This window comes from Ursus arctos, unplaced genomic scaffold (assembly GCF_023065955.2).
Source record: "Ursus arctos isolate Adak ecotype North America unplaced genomic scaffold, UrsArc2.0 scaffold_20, whole genome shotgun sequence".
NCBI lineage: Eukaryota > Metazoa > Chordata > Mammalia > Carnivora > Ursidae > Ursus > Ursus arctos.
The window spans coordinates 42869595-42886590 of record NW_026622875.1 but is presented as its reverse complement, the minus strand read 5'-3'; the positions used below and the strand labels follow the sequence as shown (position 1 = coordinate 42886590).

At 37.1% G+C, this 16996-nt stretch overlaps 1 protein-coding gene across 4 annotated transcripts in view; it reads right to left on the bottom strand.

Annotated features, from left to right (window-relative positions):
• ZCWPW2 (zinc finger CW-type and PWWP domain containing 2) overlaps positions 1 to 16996 on the bottom strand; it is a 148612-nt gene that overhangs the window by 85784 nt on the left and 45832 nt on the right. For all 4 annotated transcript variants that reach the window (XM_048216061.2, XM_057316114.1, XM_048216060.2 and 1 more), the window contains exons 3-4: positions 14724 to 15077; positions 2578 to 2737 (exon numbers count right to left, since the gene is read on the bottom strand). In XM_048216061.2, coding sequence (XP_048072018.1) covers positions 2578 to 2737; positions 14724 to 15064 — 501 coding nt within the window. In that variant the 5' untranslated portion in view covers positions 15065 to 15077. The remainder of the gene's footprint in view (positions 1 to 2577; positions 2738 to 14723; positions 15078 to 16996) is intronic.

The following is a 16996-nucleotide window of genomic DNA, read 5'->3' as shown; positions in this document are numbered from 1 at the left end:
ATAAATATATCAACCAGGGGAAAGTGACTATTCAAAAAAAAAAAGTGGCCAACATGAACTAAAGTTAAAATTTTCATAATTTAACACTAAAAAGATATTTCATTTTCTCATAAATGCATATGATGTCTTTCTAGGATAACATATTTCTCTCCCACCTTAACATATACACTGTAAAATATACAGAGTCCATATGTAATGGAAACTCTAATATATTTAATCACCTGTTAAACTAAGCTGACACAAATTAGGATAAAATGATATTGAAATAAAGTATGAAGTAAGATTTAGTTGATTAAAGCAATGGAAGTTATAAATGCCTATCATTCTTTGCTAGGTTTAGAAAAAGAGATCAGACAACCTGTGCAATGTACATCCCTCCTCCACTTCTAGAAAAATCTTTAAGAAAGTCCGCATTGTCTATCATACGTTAATTTTTGTGTGAGTGATCTTTTTTCATTGGGGGGAAAGGGATGTGAACTTAATATCCAGATCAATGTACTACAGTGTAGAGACAGCATTTGAGGATATGGAAGTTACGGTGCAGAGAAGACCATGAAAAGATTAAATTTAAGGGGAGTCTTGGCAAGAGAACTGTACACGGGGGTTGCTACTATCTCCATCTCCCAGGAACAGGGAAATCTCAGCTATCCCTGGATAATACATATTTTGAAATTATTCTTTTTCAATCAATTTCTCATATGTAAAATTTTGGACCATTTTTCTACCTTGGCTGGCAGTATTTCTGAGTCAACCTTCTTCCTTTCTGCTTCTTGAGTAGATTGGGGAAATGAGGCATCAATGTGAGTCTCCCCTTCCCGGTAAGTGCAGATCCTTAGATAGGCAGAAGTGGGGAATCAGAGCACAGAGGGACAATCTGGCATGTGTCAGTTGAATTTGAAGTAGAAGGGAATTAAAATTTTCAACCTTGAAAGAAGAGACCCACAGAGAAAGCCACCCGTATTATATCAGCTCCAAGGGAGGAAGTAAAGAAAAAAGACAGAGATAAAAATAGTAAGGGACAAAGAAAGAGCCTGTAGGAAAGGTAACCTGAATGACAGTAGAGGAGAGAGCCTGCCCCAGAGCTTGGGAGGACCCAGTGGGTTATCTACCCAGAGCACTTGGTTAGCTGGGGGAGTAGGGGAAGGAAGAGGGGAATATTTTATTTTTTTCTGTCCTCATCCTTGCATTGGGGGGCTGCCCAAATTGACGGTCTTTGCAAAATTTTCTAAGTTTACTTTAATGCTTTCAGAAGGTTAAAAACTTATGGCTTCAGATGCTTGAGTTTGGCTTTGTTTTGCATCAGATTTTGTCCTTGTCCTCGGGATTAACAGTATGCCCACTGGAATCAGACTACTTAAATTAATCCTGACAAGAATTCAAATCTGGAGAGAAATATTAGTTGAGACAATTTAAAAATTCACTTCTAGTTTCTACTTATATTTAAATATAATTTTTTAAGACTGCCTTGCTCTTTATATATTGTCAGATCTCTAATATTCTAAGGTCTGCTTCATGAGAAGCTAGCAGGTTTCTCTGTCCTTTAGGAAAGGACAGAAGGGCACAGAAAGGAGAACAATTCTTCCTCTTTTCTGAGGTTGCCAGCAGAAGTACCTAGGAACACATCCAAAATGTCAGAGCAGAAAAGGTGCCTCACATTAAGATGACTAGCTCACAACTACCATGAAATGAATGTATGTATGTTATTCCATACTTAAATATTTTTATTAAAATGGCCTTCCCTTCCAGTTGCTTTCAAGTTAGAGAGAAAAAGATACTACTTATGCCAAAGATATAGCAAAAGCCCATTTTAAAGTACCTCAGATTCACATAGATTTACTTATACTGTGGATTAAATGGTGTGCAATAAATGTACACACAGTTACATGTGTATTGAACATATATACTTTCCGCTATAAAATAGAAACCAACCAAACAGTCAAAGGAATCTACATCTGACATCTATTTTTAAATCAGATTTCTAATGAAAGCATGGCTTGCAGATGAAAAGTTTCAATATTAGAATACAGACACAGATAATTGAATTGATTTATAATGACTAAACCAAACCATGGAAATAAGTCCAGTTCACCTATTCTCATTAACCTGAGAGTCCAGTCTATTCATTAGTTGTAGTGTATGATTTAAAGTTTAAAAAGAGTAAAAAAGATACTGAAGGAGTTAGCATAATGAAATATTCTCTTTGAAATTTGAAAATCTGGTTGCATTCCATAATTAATTTTCCCTGTGAATTTAAAGTCTTCTCAAGGGAATTTTTAAAAACTACCAAATGATAATCTTAAAATTGTTTCAAAAGGCAATTATGTAAAGTCCTCAGTTGATTTATACTATATCACCATTAGGAAAATAAAATTTAAAACTACCCTACTTTCCACACTTCCTTTGAAAAACCTTGTTTAAAAATACAAATATTCAATTTTAAACAAATAGTATATACTGTTTCATTTATATAAATATAAAAATAAATAATTATATATCTTTTAGGTTCTGAAACAAAAATGGCCATAACTAAAAACAAGTGCAAAAAGAAGAATAAAGCTTTGATGTTACTGTACCTACCTTCAATGTGATACTATAATGTCCAACAAATGTTGCATTTATCCATGATCTTGAATGGGGATCACCCAGGAATTCTACATGATATCGTTCAACATTTCCATCCAGGTCATAGATCACGTATTTCCTTTTAAAAGGATCTGGGCAAAGTATCCCTGGCCAACTTTCAAAAGAAAGTATTTTTAATTATTTTGATGCTTTAAAAAAGGCAGAAATCAATACATCTGTCATAATCATATACCAAACTTTCTCCTTTGAATTTTAATAACTCACAAAACTTAAACACATTCATACTTGTATCCTTTAAAAGTAGGATAGTCATTTGATACAAGTAATCAGTTGTATCTTTGTAGATACAGAAAGCTTTGGAAAAGTCACATATTTCAGATAAACATAAACTATAAGGAGAAAGAATTATAAGACAAAAGAATGATCTCCTGGATCTGGAAGACACATTCAGACACTGCTAATAGGAAAGATAAGATTCATGGCAGGTTTGAGTCAACACTAACCAATAAGAATGCTTAATTACTAAAATGTTAACCCACTGGCAGAGCTTCTAATGGGGTAGGAGAAAGCTGGCATTTCCTGAGCCAGGGCTGCCAAAGGGGTACTGGTAGCTCAGGCTGTGATAACACTGGAGAGTCTAACTACTGTGGGACAAGCAGAAATAGAGCTCGGCAGTTCTATATTGCCCCCTCCCGCCATCCGCTCCATTGGAAGGAGACCAAATGTCTAAAAATTTTTAGTACTGGAAATAAAATTTATCCTTTACTAAAAATAAATCCTTAGGGGTATGTCATTTTGTGCCATAAACCTCTAGAAATACGTTTAATTTTTCTCTTTGACAAAAACAAAATACATATACGTCAACTAAGTTTTAACTATTTTAGCAATTTTTCTAGACTCTGACCTACTGTTTGGAGTCTAAAGCAGGAAAGGAAGTCAGCAAATAAAGTCAGGAAGCTGTGACTAAGGGATGCCAAGTTCTACCTCAGTTTGCAGCTCCCTTGTGAAAAAAAGCTAGTGAGGTTCAAGTTAGGAGATCCAGGCTCTGGCTCTGCCGTCTACCAGACTAGAGGCCTCAAGCAGGTAATGAGGCCTTGCTGTGACTGGTTCCTCATTGTGCTGTTACAAAATTCACACAAATATGTGCTTTATACATTTTTGTTTTCTGGCAAATTAAAATATTGTAACGTGCTATCATTATAAACCAAATTGTGTTCCTCTCACCAAATTCATATGTGAAAGTTCTTATAACTCCAGTACCTCAGAATGTGACTGTATTTGGAGATAGTGTCTCTATGGAAGTAACTAAGTTAAAAGGTGGGCCCTAATCTAACATGACTAGTTTCCTTTTAAGAAAGAGAAGATTAGGGATTGCATTGAATGTATAGATTATTCTAGATAACATAGACATTTTAACAATATTTGTCCTTCCAATCCATGAGCATGGAATGTTTTTCCATTTCTTTGTGTCTTCCTCAATTTCTTTCATGAGTGTTCTATAGTTTTCTGAGTACCCTATCAAAATACCATCAACTTTTTTCACAGAGCTGGAACAAATAATACTAAAATTTGTATGAAACCAGAAAAGACCCTGAATAGCCAAAGGAATGTTAAAAAGAAAACCAAAGCTGGTGGCATCACAATTCCAGACTTCAAGCTCCATTACAAAGCTGTGATCATCAAGACAGTATGGTACTGGCACAAAAACAGACACATAAATCAATGGAACAGAATAAAGAGCTCAGAAATGGACCCTCAACTCTATGGTCAACTAATCTTCAACAAAGCAGGAAAGAATACCCAATGGAAAAAAGACAGTCTCTTCAACAAACAGTGTTGGGAAAATTGGACAGCCACATGCAGAAGAATGAAACTGGACCATTTCCTACACCCTATGCAAAAACTAGACTCAAAATGGATGAAAGACCTAAATGTGAGATAGGAATCCAACAAAATCCTAAAGGAGAACACAGGCAGCAACCTCTGTGACTTCGACCACAGCAACTGCTTGCTAGACACGTCTCCAAAGGCAAGGGAAACAAGGCATAAATGAACTATTGGGACTTCATCAAGATAAAAAGCTTTTGCACAGGGGCACCTGGGTGGCTCAGTTGTAAAGCGTCTGCCTTCGGCTCAGGTCATGATCCCAGCGTTCTGGGATTGAGACCCACATCGGGTTCCCTGCACAGCGGGAATCCTGCTTCTCCCTCTCCCACTTCCCCTGCTTGTGTTCCCTCTCTCGCTGCCTCTCTGTCTGTCAAATAAATAAATAAAATCTTAAAAAAAAAAAAGCCTTTGCACAGCAAACAGTCAACAAAAGCAAGACAACCAACAGAAAGGGAGAAGATATTTGCAAATGTCTTATCCGATAAAGGGCTAGTATCCAAAATCTACAAAGAATTTATCAAACTCAACCTTCAGAGAACAAATAACCCAATCAAGAAATGGGCAGAAGACATGAACATTCCTTTCTGCAAAGAAGACATCCAAATGGCCAACAGACACATAAAAAAGCGCTCAACATCAGTAGGCATCGAGGCAGTACAAATCAAAACCACAATGAGATATCACCTCACACCAGTCAGAATGGCTAAATTAACAACTCAGGAAATGACAGATGTTGGCGAGGATGCAGAGAAAGGGGAACCCTCCTACACCGTTGGTGGGAATGCAAGCTGGTGCAGCCGCTCTGGAAAACAGTATGGAAATTCCTCAAAAATTTGAAAATAGAGCTACCCTATGACCCAGCAATTGCACTACTGGGTATTTACCCTAAAGATACAAATGTAGTGACCTGAAGGGGCACCTGCACCCCAATGTTTGTAGCTGCAATGTCTACAATAGCCAAACCATGGAAAGAGCCCAGATGTCCATCAAAAGATGAATGGATAAAAAAGATGTGGTATATATATACAATGGAATGTTACTCAGCCATCAAAAAAAAATGAAGTCTTGCCATTTGCAAGGACATGGATGGAGCTAGAGGGTATCATGCTAAGCGAAATAATCAGAGAAGACAATTATCATATGATCTCGTCACAATGTGGAATGTAAGAAACAAAACAGAGGAGCATAGGGGAAGAGAGGAAAAAATAAAACAAGATGAAACCAGAGAGGGAGACCAACCATAAGAGATTCTTAATCACAGGAAACAAACTGAGGGTTGCTGGAGGAGATGGGGGTGGGGGAATGGGGCAACTGGGTGATGGACATTATGGAGGGCATGTGATATAATGAGCACCGGGTATTATGTAAGACTGATGAATCACTGACCTCTACCTCTGAAACCAATAATACATTATATGTTAATTAGTTGAATTTAAACTAAAAAAATAAACAGAGAAGATTAGGACATAGACATGCACAGAGGGAAGACCATGTGAAGACACAAGGAGAGAGATGCATCTACAGGCCAAGGAGAAAGCCTCAGAAGAAATCAACCTTGCTGACAATTTAACCTGAGACCTCTAGCCTCAGAATTATAAGAAATTAAATTTCTGTTATTTTAAGCTATCCAGTCTGTGATACTTTATTATGGTAGCCCTAGCAAACTAATCATATACAGGTATACAATTATATATAGGTAAGAAAAACAGTATAATTGAGAGGTAGAAAGAATGATACAAAAACATTTTTTGCCTCATTTAATTATTTAGAAACTAGATAAATTAGATATTTAGATAATTTTAAAACCTAAAGGAAGCATGCAGATCATGCTATACAGAATCTGAAATCACAAAAATGTAAAATCCATAAATTACTTGGGTTTGAGGACTATAGATGGTTGATCTTCTATTAATCAATTGATATGAAAGTTACAAAGTCATAAATATAGAAGTATATCTACCATACCATTGTAAAAGTTTTTACAGATCATAAATAACACAATGTAAACTAACAAAAGTATTTCATGCTTAGTAATATTAATACAAAATGTTTGATTGCAGGAAATTAACAAATCCCAAGTGTAGTTGCCAGGAGGTGGTGAATTGGGTGCACCAGTCACCAAGGAAGGTTGAGTGTGAGAACAGAGCAGATGTCTAACTGCTCCCTGGGTGCTGAGCAGAGTTCTTTGGCAATTGGACCTCTCTGAGTTAGGGAAAGGGCAGGTGGAAGGTCTGCTTGGAAGCCCTAGATCATGGAAGAGAAAGGATTACAAATTGAGTCAGACTATGTGGAAACCAAAGCATCCTAATACTTTGGAAGACTGGAAATGATAATGGAAAGTCAAATAGAGGTTCAGTTGAAGATAACTATCTAGTTATTATCAGGTTCACATCACAGTATCATTGCTATTTGGCAACCCTTATTGGGCTTAAGAGTGCTTAAGAGAAAACTTGAGTGTTTATCTTTTAACTTACATTAGAAATCTACATTTCTGAAGGAAGTCACTCAAAAGAAGAAGATTTCAATAGGCAAATAAATGACTAAAAATGAATGGTAGCTGTATTGGGAGACTCCTAACTTACCAGAAATCAAGAAACAGTGGGTCCTCCAATAGATTAGTAACTATTTTAAATGAATCCAAATTGTGATTGTTACATTATATTTGTTGACTACTCTTTGTAAAATGCAAGGGGCTCATGTTTAATACTAGGTGATTTGCACCTCACAAAAATTTTAATATCAAATTATAAGTAGCACCAATTTCATTCAGTGGAAAACAACTGTAGGATTTCTAACACTTGAGATATGAAAGAAAAATATCTTGCAATTACTACGTTTAAGATAAGCTTTTCTGACACAAATTCTGATACAACTTCTTTTACACAAAACCTACTGGGCCTGAGAGTATTCAATTTAAATTATTACTCTATAAAATATAAATAAAAATTTTAAAAATAAAATATAAATAAAACTAGAGATAACTCCTAAGAAGAATTAGATGCCAATAAAAGAAAAAGGCTTCTGTTCATTATTTAAAACATGTTGTATTAGACAAAATATTGCATACTGATTTACAGATGAATTATGAAAAGTATTGTCAAATGTCCAAATAATTGGGGCACGTTAGTATTTCTTCAGGCAGTGCAAAGGAATTGTCTGACTCCTAGTCTGTGCGTTTCAGCTAAAACAGAATGTATCACACTGCAGGAGAAGCTGAAGAAAGGCAACAGACGCAGAAAACATGACTGTTTCTCTCCATGAGCTAGATCCATCATTTTCTCCGACTCAGTGTGATTGAAGAAAGCTGATGTCCATTTTTTGCTTTCGCTCCGAACTCTATTTGAGTTTCAAAACTGTCAACAATGATAGTGCATTGTGCACTTCTACTTCCTGATTTTTCACGTTCATACTGATGAGAAATTCTGAAGTGTTGTCTTGTGGGCTTAAAGGTGGAGAGCGAGAGTAAGAATAGGCAGCCCAATGGGAAGGTATTCGAATTACAAGGAAAATTGTGTGATTAATTTTAGAGTCTGTGGGTGGTGGGAGGTAAAATGTACACATACAACCCGGACAAATAGATACCAGATGTTGGAATCCACTTGGGGGAAAGGGGAAATTTGGGCACAACAAGTAGTTTCAAGAGGAGTGCAAATATATCATGAAGAAACTGATGTCATACACATTTCTAATTCAGTAGAAATGATCTTTAATGAGATAGCTATTGCCTTCAGTAGAAGTTGAAGCTTAAGCATGATTTCAGTTGCCATGTATTTATACTCAATGAGAAGTAAATGACTGTTATTTTCAAACTATGGTTTGGATGTTTAAAAGGAGAGCTAATTTTACTTGGGCCTCATTCTTAATCTGTGGGAAACAAAATGGATGAGTTGGAATCATCACTAACTGAATGCTATATTTGCCACAAAATCTCTAAGCTGTACCTAACTACAGGGGGCTGATAGGAAGAGGCAATTCCCCATCCCCACCTACCCCACACATACATTATAAGTATATTAATCTATAGACAAAAGAATGCAAACAAGAAGTAATCAAATAATATTTTATAAGACTGAAAGGATCTACAGAAATCTCAATTCATAAATTTCAATACTATATCTAAAATGTATCACTGCATTGGTTTGTTAATTTAAAGGCATATCAATTGTTTGTACTAAAGTACATTAGAATGCAAATATATTTTCTATAAATTAATTTTCATATTTACAAAAAAGCTTTGTAAAATGCGTAAACATGCCCAAGGTAGTTACCTTCAATAGAGCTAGTTTCTGTTTGACAATGTATCTGCCCCTACTAGGGGAGATATGCGCCATTATTTTTTACTTTTAACTTCTATGCACTTTCTAGCTGAATACAATGCTAACTGATCATTTTTAAAAATCAAGGCTGGTTAACATTATGAAGATGGCTTTTCTGTTCCTAGTACATGTAGGTATCCCCACCATCAGCTCAACATGGACATAGCATAACCCAAAGGCAAGAGGCTCCATATGTACTTTTATAAGTATATAAGTGTGTGCTATCTCACAATGTGGAGGTAAATGTAACTACTGTAATTTGATTTTCCACGGACCTTGCCCATAGACAAAGTGCTTTCTCTTGACAATTCTTTATTTTTATTATATAAAGATTAAATAGGCATTTCTAGATTCTGTATCAGTCTCTCTTTAGCTTTTTAAAGCTTTATTAGAGAAGGTCAACTGTTCTGGGAAAGAATAACTCTGGGATGTTGATAAGATTGAATTTCTGAGCCTTCGAAGTTGGGTGTAAGGCCATGGGCTAATGAGAACTGACCCAGACAATGCTACTTGCTAAGTGTCTCCACAGCCAGCTAGCTGGTCTTTCCACTTGAAACTTCAACGTCTTTAATATTGCTTAATTAAGAACTGATGTTTAACTGTGTTTAGTAGTTAATTCTAGCTTTATATTCTGCTATTGCAATTTATCCTGTTATCATCTTTCTATGTATCTCTAGCACTGAATAAGAAATATAACTAGATTTGAGCGTTGTTATTTTTTTTTTATATTTTAAGGCTATATGTTAAGCCTGTGCTCAACTATACTAAGTTCATAAAGAAAAATACATATTACCACTTAGCCAAATGCCTTCTATTCTTTCTAAATAGCAAGAAGTAGATATAGCTGCATTTTGCAGGTATTTTGATGGTTCTAATCATAGATTATAGATAATTTAGGGCCTGGAGTAAAACATGTTTCGTTTGTATTTCAAGTCCTAATCCTCAGTTACAAGCACAAAACTGCAAAAGAAATTCCTAATCAGATTTCTAACATAATATTTCAGATATAGTGACAAGAAACAAACACATTTCTTGAATTAGTTATTGAACCTTCAGAATTTCCATTAGAAAATACAAACTCTCTGCTTTCAAAATATTAATTTTAGATCTGAAAAATGACATGGGACTACAAATACCTTCATAAGTAACCTCATAAGATAAGCATTCATATTCATGTCTTTTAAGATATTTGTTTTAACATAGCTATCTGGTTCCTCTTCGTGCCCATCCTAATTATTTTACAAAAGAAAATAATATTTTTAATATTTAAATAAATAATATGTATATATTTACAACATTTCACATCTGCTCTCTAGAAAAGTCCTCAGTAGCAAAAGGTATATATCTCAGAGAGATTTCCACATTTGCAAAGATATTAAATGTATTAGTTTGCTAAGGCTGACATTGAGAAATACCACAGAGTGAGTGGCTTAAAAAAACAGAAATTTATTTTCTCATAGTTTTGGAGGCTTTAAGTCTAAGATCATCAATAGGTCAGCAGGGATGGTTTCTCTTGAAGCCTCTCCTTGGCTACCATCCTGCTATGTCTTCACACAGTTTTTCCTCTGTGCATGTGTATCCTTGGTGCCTTTTTATGTGTCCAAATTTCCTCTTCTTATAAGAATACCAGTCAAATTGGTGTAGGGCCCACCTTAATGGCCTATTTTTACTTACTCACTTCTTTAAAGGCCCTGATTCCAAATACAGTCACTTCTGAGGTTTCAGCTTTAAAGTATGACTTTTGGGGAACACAATTCAGCCCACAATAGTAAGTGACAGAACAAGAACACAAATGTAGGTTTGACTTGAAGGCCTTTTGTGTGTGTGTGTGTGTGTGTGTGTGTGTGTGTGTGGTGTTAAAGTAAGTGCATCACAGTCTCTCTATGAAAGCAAACATTGGAGAACAGCTGAATGTGAATGGAAATGAGGTGAAATGAGCCAGAGTATCCCAGCTTTGAGAATGTTAAGTAGGAGAATGTAATGTAAAATAGCAAGGGATTCTGGGAAGATAATAGCAATGGTGTTATGGTTTTAGAATCTCCTGAAATTTTCCTGTAAGTACAGGTAGAAGAACTGTAATAGCACAGTCAAAACCTAACAAAACTAACCTATAACAAAACTAAGTGATAAGCTATCCACAGAAACTACCAAAATAAGAGCAGGCAGGTACAAACTACTGACAGTTACAAGACCCACATATTACTAGCATCTGTAGGAGGGAAAGCAGGGTGGGAGGGGGAAAGCAACCAGAGGTCTGATGGGTTTGTGAAATAAGAACCTCAAAGCCCTTGTAAGGAGTACTTATTGAAAAGTACAGCAGGTCAACAACAGCACAGCAGCCAGAACTGTGAGGGTGATCACAACAAAACCTGAAGTTATTGGAGCAGTCTGGGCTCCTCAAACACTTAAAACTACCAACAAAACTCCTTTCCAGGACAAAAGCTTACACTGATGAGAAACCACTGGGAGTACGAACCAGATCGAAGAGGAAAGGATCAATATAAATAAAGGAAAGAGAGGGTACAAATAAAAGTGGGGATACTATGCCAAAAGCACCATCCATGAAAAAAAGATTGGTAAGTTGGATTTCATTAAAATTCAAAATGTCTGCTCTGCGAAAGATATTAGTAAGAGAATGAGAACATAAGCCACAGACTAGGAGAAAAATATTTGCAAAACACATATCTGATAAACTGGTGTCCAAAATATACAAAGAACTCTTAAGCTCTACAATAAGAAAATGAACTCAACTAAAAGATAGGCAAAAAACCTGAGTAGATACTTCACCAAAGAAGATATACAGATGACAAATAAGAATATTAAAAGATGTTCCACATCATATGTCATCCAGGAAATGCAAATTAAAACAACCATGTATGTCCATGAAAATACATAAAGGAAACTTAAATGCCTATTACTAAGTGAAAGAAGCCAATCTGAAAAGGCTACATATTGTGATTACAATACAGCATTCTGGGAAAGGCAAAACTATGGACACAGTATAAAGAGCCTCAGTTGCCAGGGAGTGGTGGGAGGGATGAACAGGTGAAACAGAGGAGATTTTTAGGCCAGCAAAACTGTTCTTTCTGTATGATATTATAATGGTGAATACATGTCATTATACAGTTGTCAAAACCTACAGAATGTAGAGCACAAAGAGTGAATCTTAATGATTCACTTTGGATTTTGGTCAACAATGATGGGTAAAGGCTGGTTCGTAGATTGTAACAAATGTGCCACACTGATTTGGGATGTTGGTGGTATATGATGTTGTGTGGGGCAAGGGAGGAGATATGTAGAAACCCTGCACTTTCCATTCAATTTTGCTGCAAACTTAAAACTGCTCTAGAGAATAAAGTTTATTAATTAAAATATGGAAAGAATTTCAAAATTTAAAAAATAAAATTAAGGAAGGAAAAAAGCTAGGAAATCTCAGACAAGTTAATGTTTTTGATACTCTGAGAAAATAATAGAATAAGGGGCTCTGGGTATATGATTTAGAAAAAAGCTAGAGAAAATTTATTCTGCAGATTCCAGTTCTGGACAAGTTGAAGTAGACTCAATTCTCTATATTCCACCCACTAAGCACACCAAAAATTCCCAAGTATTATACATCAAATAAACATAAGAAGATTCTAAAAGATGAAGAGAAGATAAACCAGAGAAGGGCCTCAACACCTGAAGAATGACATGGCAGTGAGTTCCCTGAGTGCTCTTTTTGTCTCATATATCCCAGACTGGGTGCCAAAGAAGCCGGCAACCCAGAGATACTAATGGCTGCAAAGGAATAAAAAAGGCCATATGAAGCCTGCTCTTTCTAGTCAAAGGACCAGGATAGGGGCAACCTAGCAAGACAGAAAACCTTAAAGCAATAGCCACTTTTTCCGCAACCAAACACCACGAAAAAATCTACAGATCCCCATCTCTCTCTATCCTTGTCAACAAAGGCCAAGTGGTGAGCCTGGACTTCAACCCACCCAGCAGTAATAAAGCCCCACTTCCTCCCCACTCAGATGGTGGTGGAAGAGGACTACTGGGAAGTTGGAATTTTTAATCACCTTCCAGAATTAACATGGTTCTCCCCCACCCCCCAACAGTATCAGTTGAGGTGACTAATAAGGTACTCCTACCTCTCCCAGCCAAACTGGTGAATGAGGAGCCTGAACTCTCATCCCTGCCCAGTAGTAATGAGGCACCCCTCCCTTACCAGAGAGTAAGTGGAGGCTGAGTAGAAAACCTAGACTTCCACTCTCATCTGGCAGTAACAAAGAGGTTCCCTCATATCTCTCCAGTGTAGTACTAGGGGCAGCCTGCTAAAACAGATTTAAATAAGATCCAAAATGAAAAAAATAGAAAATCTAACAAATAAATAGAAGATATAGAGAGAACCAAATGGAAATGTTACAACTAAAAATACAATAACTAAAACAAAAAGCTCAATGGATAGTCACAATAGCAGAATGAATATGAAGGAGGCAATAATCGGTAAACTTAAAACAGAAATGATCCAATCTGAGCAACAGAGAGAAAAAAGACTGAAAAAAACCCTCTTCTTAAAGAATAGAAATCAATTCATATAAAAGTACAAATGAGACTCAGCAGGTATCCCTCCAAAGCAGCTTCTGCCCTATACATTCTGCAAGCAACCCCAACAGGGGCTGGCACCACTCCAAAATGACTTCTTCCCTGGGAGAGGGGAAGATACCAGTGTACCCACAGTCCCAGTAGCCAAAACTTATAGCTGGAAGCCCAGAGAGAATGCCCGGTTGATCAGTCCAACTACAGCCCCAGCAGGGTGGACTGGGGACAAGCATCTGGTCTGATTGCTGACGCCACCCAACCATAAGCCCACAGCAGCCCCAGACTGGCCCTTCAATGGCACAAGGACCAAACTCTGCCTAGTGTACCCACAAGCAAAGTGGGCCATTGTACCCAACTGGACTAAAGGCAAACACAGCTCAGCCATAACAGTAGGGTTCAAGCAACCCATACAGGACACACCCCTGGTTCTGGTGAACAGGGGGCATTGCACTATGGGCCACCACAGGACCTCTTCTTCATAAGGCCACTACTTTCAAGATCAGGAGACATAGCTGACTTTTCTAATACATAGAAACAAAGAGAGTTAGACAAAATGAGGAGGAAGAGGAATATGTCACAAATGAAAGAACAGGACAAAACCACAGCAAAACAGTCAAATGGAACAGAGATAAGCAATATGCATGATAAAGAGTTCAAAGTAAGGTCATAAATATACTCATTGGACAATAGATTTAAATTAGAGCTCAATAACAATAAGGTATTTAGAAATCCCCAATTATCAGGTAAAAATATACTTCAAACAGATCATTTGAAAGAAGACATCACACAGAAAATTAGTAAATATTTGAAATTGAACGGTAATAAAACACAATATATCAAAATTTGTGGGATATACCTAACGCTGTGCTTAAAGAGAAATTTTTAGCTGTAGTTGCCTATATCAAGAGGAAAAAAAGATTTAAATCAGTTACCTAAAGTTTCCAATTTAAGAAACTAGAAAAAAAATGAATTAGACCCCAAAATGTCAGAGAAATAATAATGATGAGATCAGGAAACAATAAATAAGAACTTAGACAAACAGTAGAAAAAAAATTGATTCTTTGAAAAGTTTTAAAAATTCATCAACATGGGGCGCCTGGATGGCGCAGTCGTTAAGCATCTGCCTTCGGCTCAGGGCATGATCCCAGCGTTCTGGGATCGAGCCCCACATCAGGCCTCTCTGCTGGAAGCCTGCTTCTTCCTCTCCCACTCCCCCTGCTTGTGTTCCCTCTCTCGCTGGCTGTTTCTCTCCGTCAAATCAATAAATAAAATCTTTAAAAAAAATAAAAAAATAAAAATTCATCAACTTAGCAAAACTGTAACCAATAGTTTATTATAAAATAACAACAACATTACCTTGGCCAATTCTGTAATTTTACCAAAACCAGGCTTCCAAGAGGGAGCTGTGAATAGACAATCTTAAATCCACTTTCATGAAGCTGAGACTCTTCAGGGAAGTCTTCTTCAGAAATAGAGCACTTATTGTATCTTGAATCAGTGTTCATGAAGCAGTACCATGGTTTACTGTGATCAACTTTGGCTGCATCCTCATTTGACAACAATCTCCATTTCAAACAGCTTTCATTCTCACATTGAACCCACACTTTGTTTACATACATACTGTTTTCCACCAAGGAATCCATTGCAGTGTTACAATAGTCTACTATTATCTCACCATCCAATTTTTCTTTTTCCATAAATGCATTTAATCTGGAAAACAAATAAAAGAATAAAGATTCAAGAATATAATTAAAGTTCAAACCAAAATCAGAGAAACAGCTCTTTCATACCTTCTTTGCCCCCATCTTCTCTATCCCATAAAGACTATACAGTTTGAACAATTTGTTTCCACTTACCCAGAAACAAAGGAACAAAATAGAAGCATCAATTACTCTGGGCATAAAATGCTCCAAAATGAAAAATAAATTTTTAATCACAAATAAAAATAAAAATAAGTATGACCATTTTTACAGAGAAAACTGAAGCTAAGAAAAGTAATTTGTTTGCAGTCCCAGAGCTAGTATATGGTTGAGTCAGGATTTGAATGCAGGAAGTTTGGTTCCAAATTCTGTGATTATACCCATTATATATATATACATATATATACATATATATATATACATATATATATATATGTATATGTATATATGTATATATATATATATTTGAAATGACTTGATGACCCCCTTCTTGTTCTAATTCTGAGGAAAATCAAATGTAACAAAATATTTCACCATATGAACGTTTGAAGTCTGCTTTTAAAACCTAAAATAATCTTTTGCTTATATAGTTTTGCTTTTTATCCATCAATTCAAGTAGTTTGAAAAAAGCATTTCTCAGAGTTTTTTATTATGAAAATTTTAAACATATAAAACATTAGAATTGTATGATTAAGCTCCCAACTTCTAGCTTTAATAATAACTGTGTGTATACTAAAAAAATGATACAACTAAAATAAAGTAAAAATAATTAACAACTTATTTTGCAATAGAAACCTGTTTTAAAGAATGACTTCAGTATGACAGAAAAAAGATGATGGAGGAGTAAGGGACCTCTTTTTCAGCTGGTCCCCTGAATTGAGCTGGATATCTACAGATCATCCTGAACACCCATGAAATCAGCCTGAGACGCAGGAAGATACATCTGGATCTCTACAAATGAACATCTCCAGCGCTGAGTATTGAGGTACAAAGCAGGGAGCCGTGAATCCCACACAGATATCGGAAGATAAACGGAAGAGGGAGGGAGCTGCCGGGCTCAGGCAGCAGGAAGCAGTAGCCACCTGCACTGGGGAGGCAGCCGGACTCACGGACCGGCACCCGCAAGAAAGCAGACTGAGACCGTGAGCCTGGGAACACGCGTTCGACCAGACTGAAAACCAGAGCTCCGGAGCGCTCACTGGAACTGTACTGATACCAGGAGCTCGGGAGCATGCACGCACAACCAGAGTGAAAACTGGTGCTCTGGAGCACGCGTGGGAACTGGGGGCAGCTGGCGGTGTTAGAAGCATAAAGGACAGAGACGTGCCAGCCCTGGAAGTGAGGGCTGGGACACCAGCTGTGGGGCGCACAATCTGGGATGCTGCAGGGTTTTTAGCAGCACCAACAGAAACAGAGTTAGAGAGGCCAAGAGAGCTCAGTGGAGAGTGGACTGCAATCTCTCTGTTCTGAGACAGAGGCTAGGACATGGCCACTGCTGCTCTGACTCTCAGAAGGGCTACAGAAAACCGCCAGGGAAAGCCACCAGAGAACAAAAGCCCAGAAATACCAGCTCACATTGTGCCAATTCCCATCCCTCCTTGCAGGGGACAGGGAGACTCTACCCAAACAGGGTTGCCTGAATATCAGTGCGGCAGGTGCCTCCCCCAGAAGGCAGGCTGAAAAACCAAGAAGCCCACAACCCTAAGGTCCCTATAAAACAAGAGCACACTGCCTGGGTCCTGGTCAATAATTTGGGCTCTGGGCATCCCCGCAACCTCTCCTCATCAGAATGACCAGGAGCAGAAATCCCCCCAAGGAAAGAAAAGATAATGAGTCTGTGGCCTCTGCACAGAACTGATGGATATGGATATAACCAAATTGTGAGAAATGGAGTTCAGAGTAACAATGGTCAAGATGATATGTAAGTTG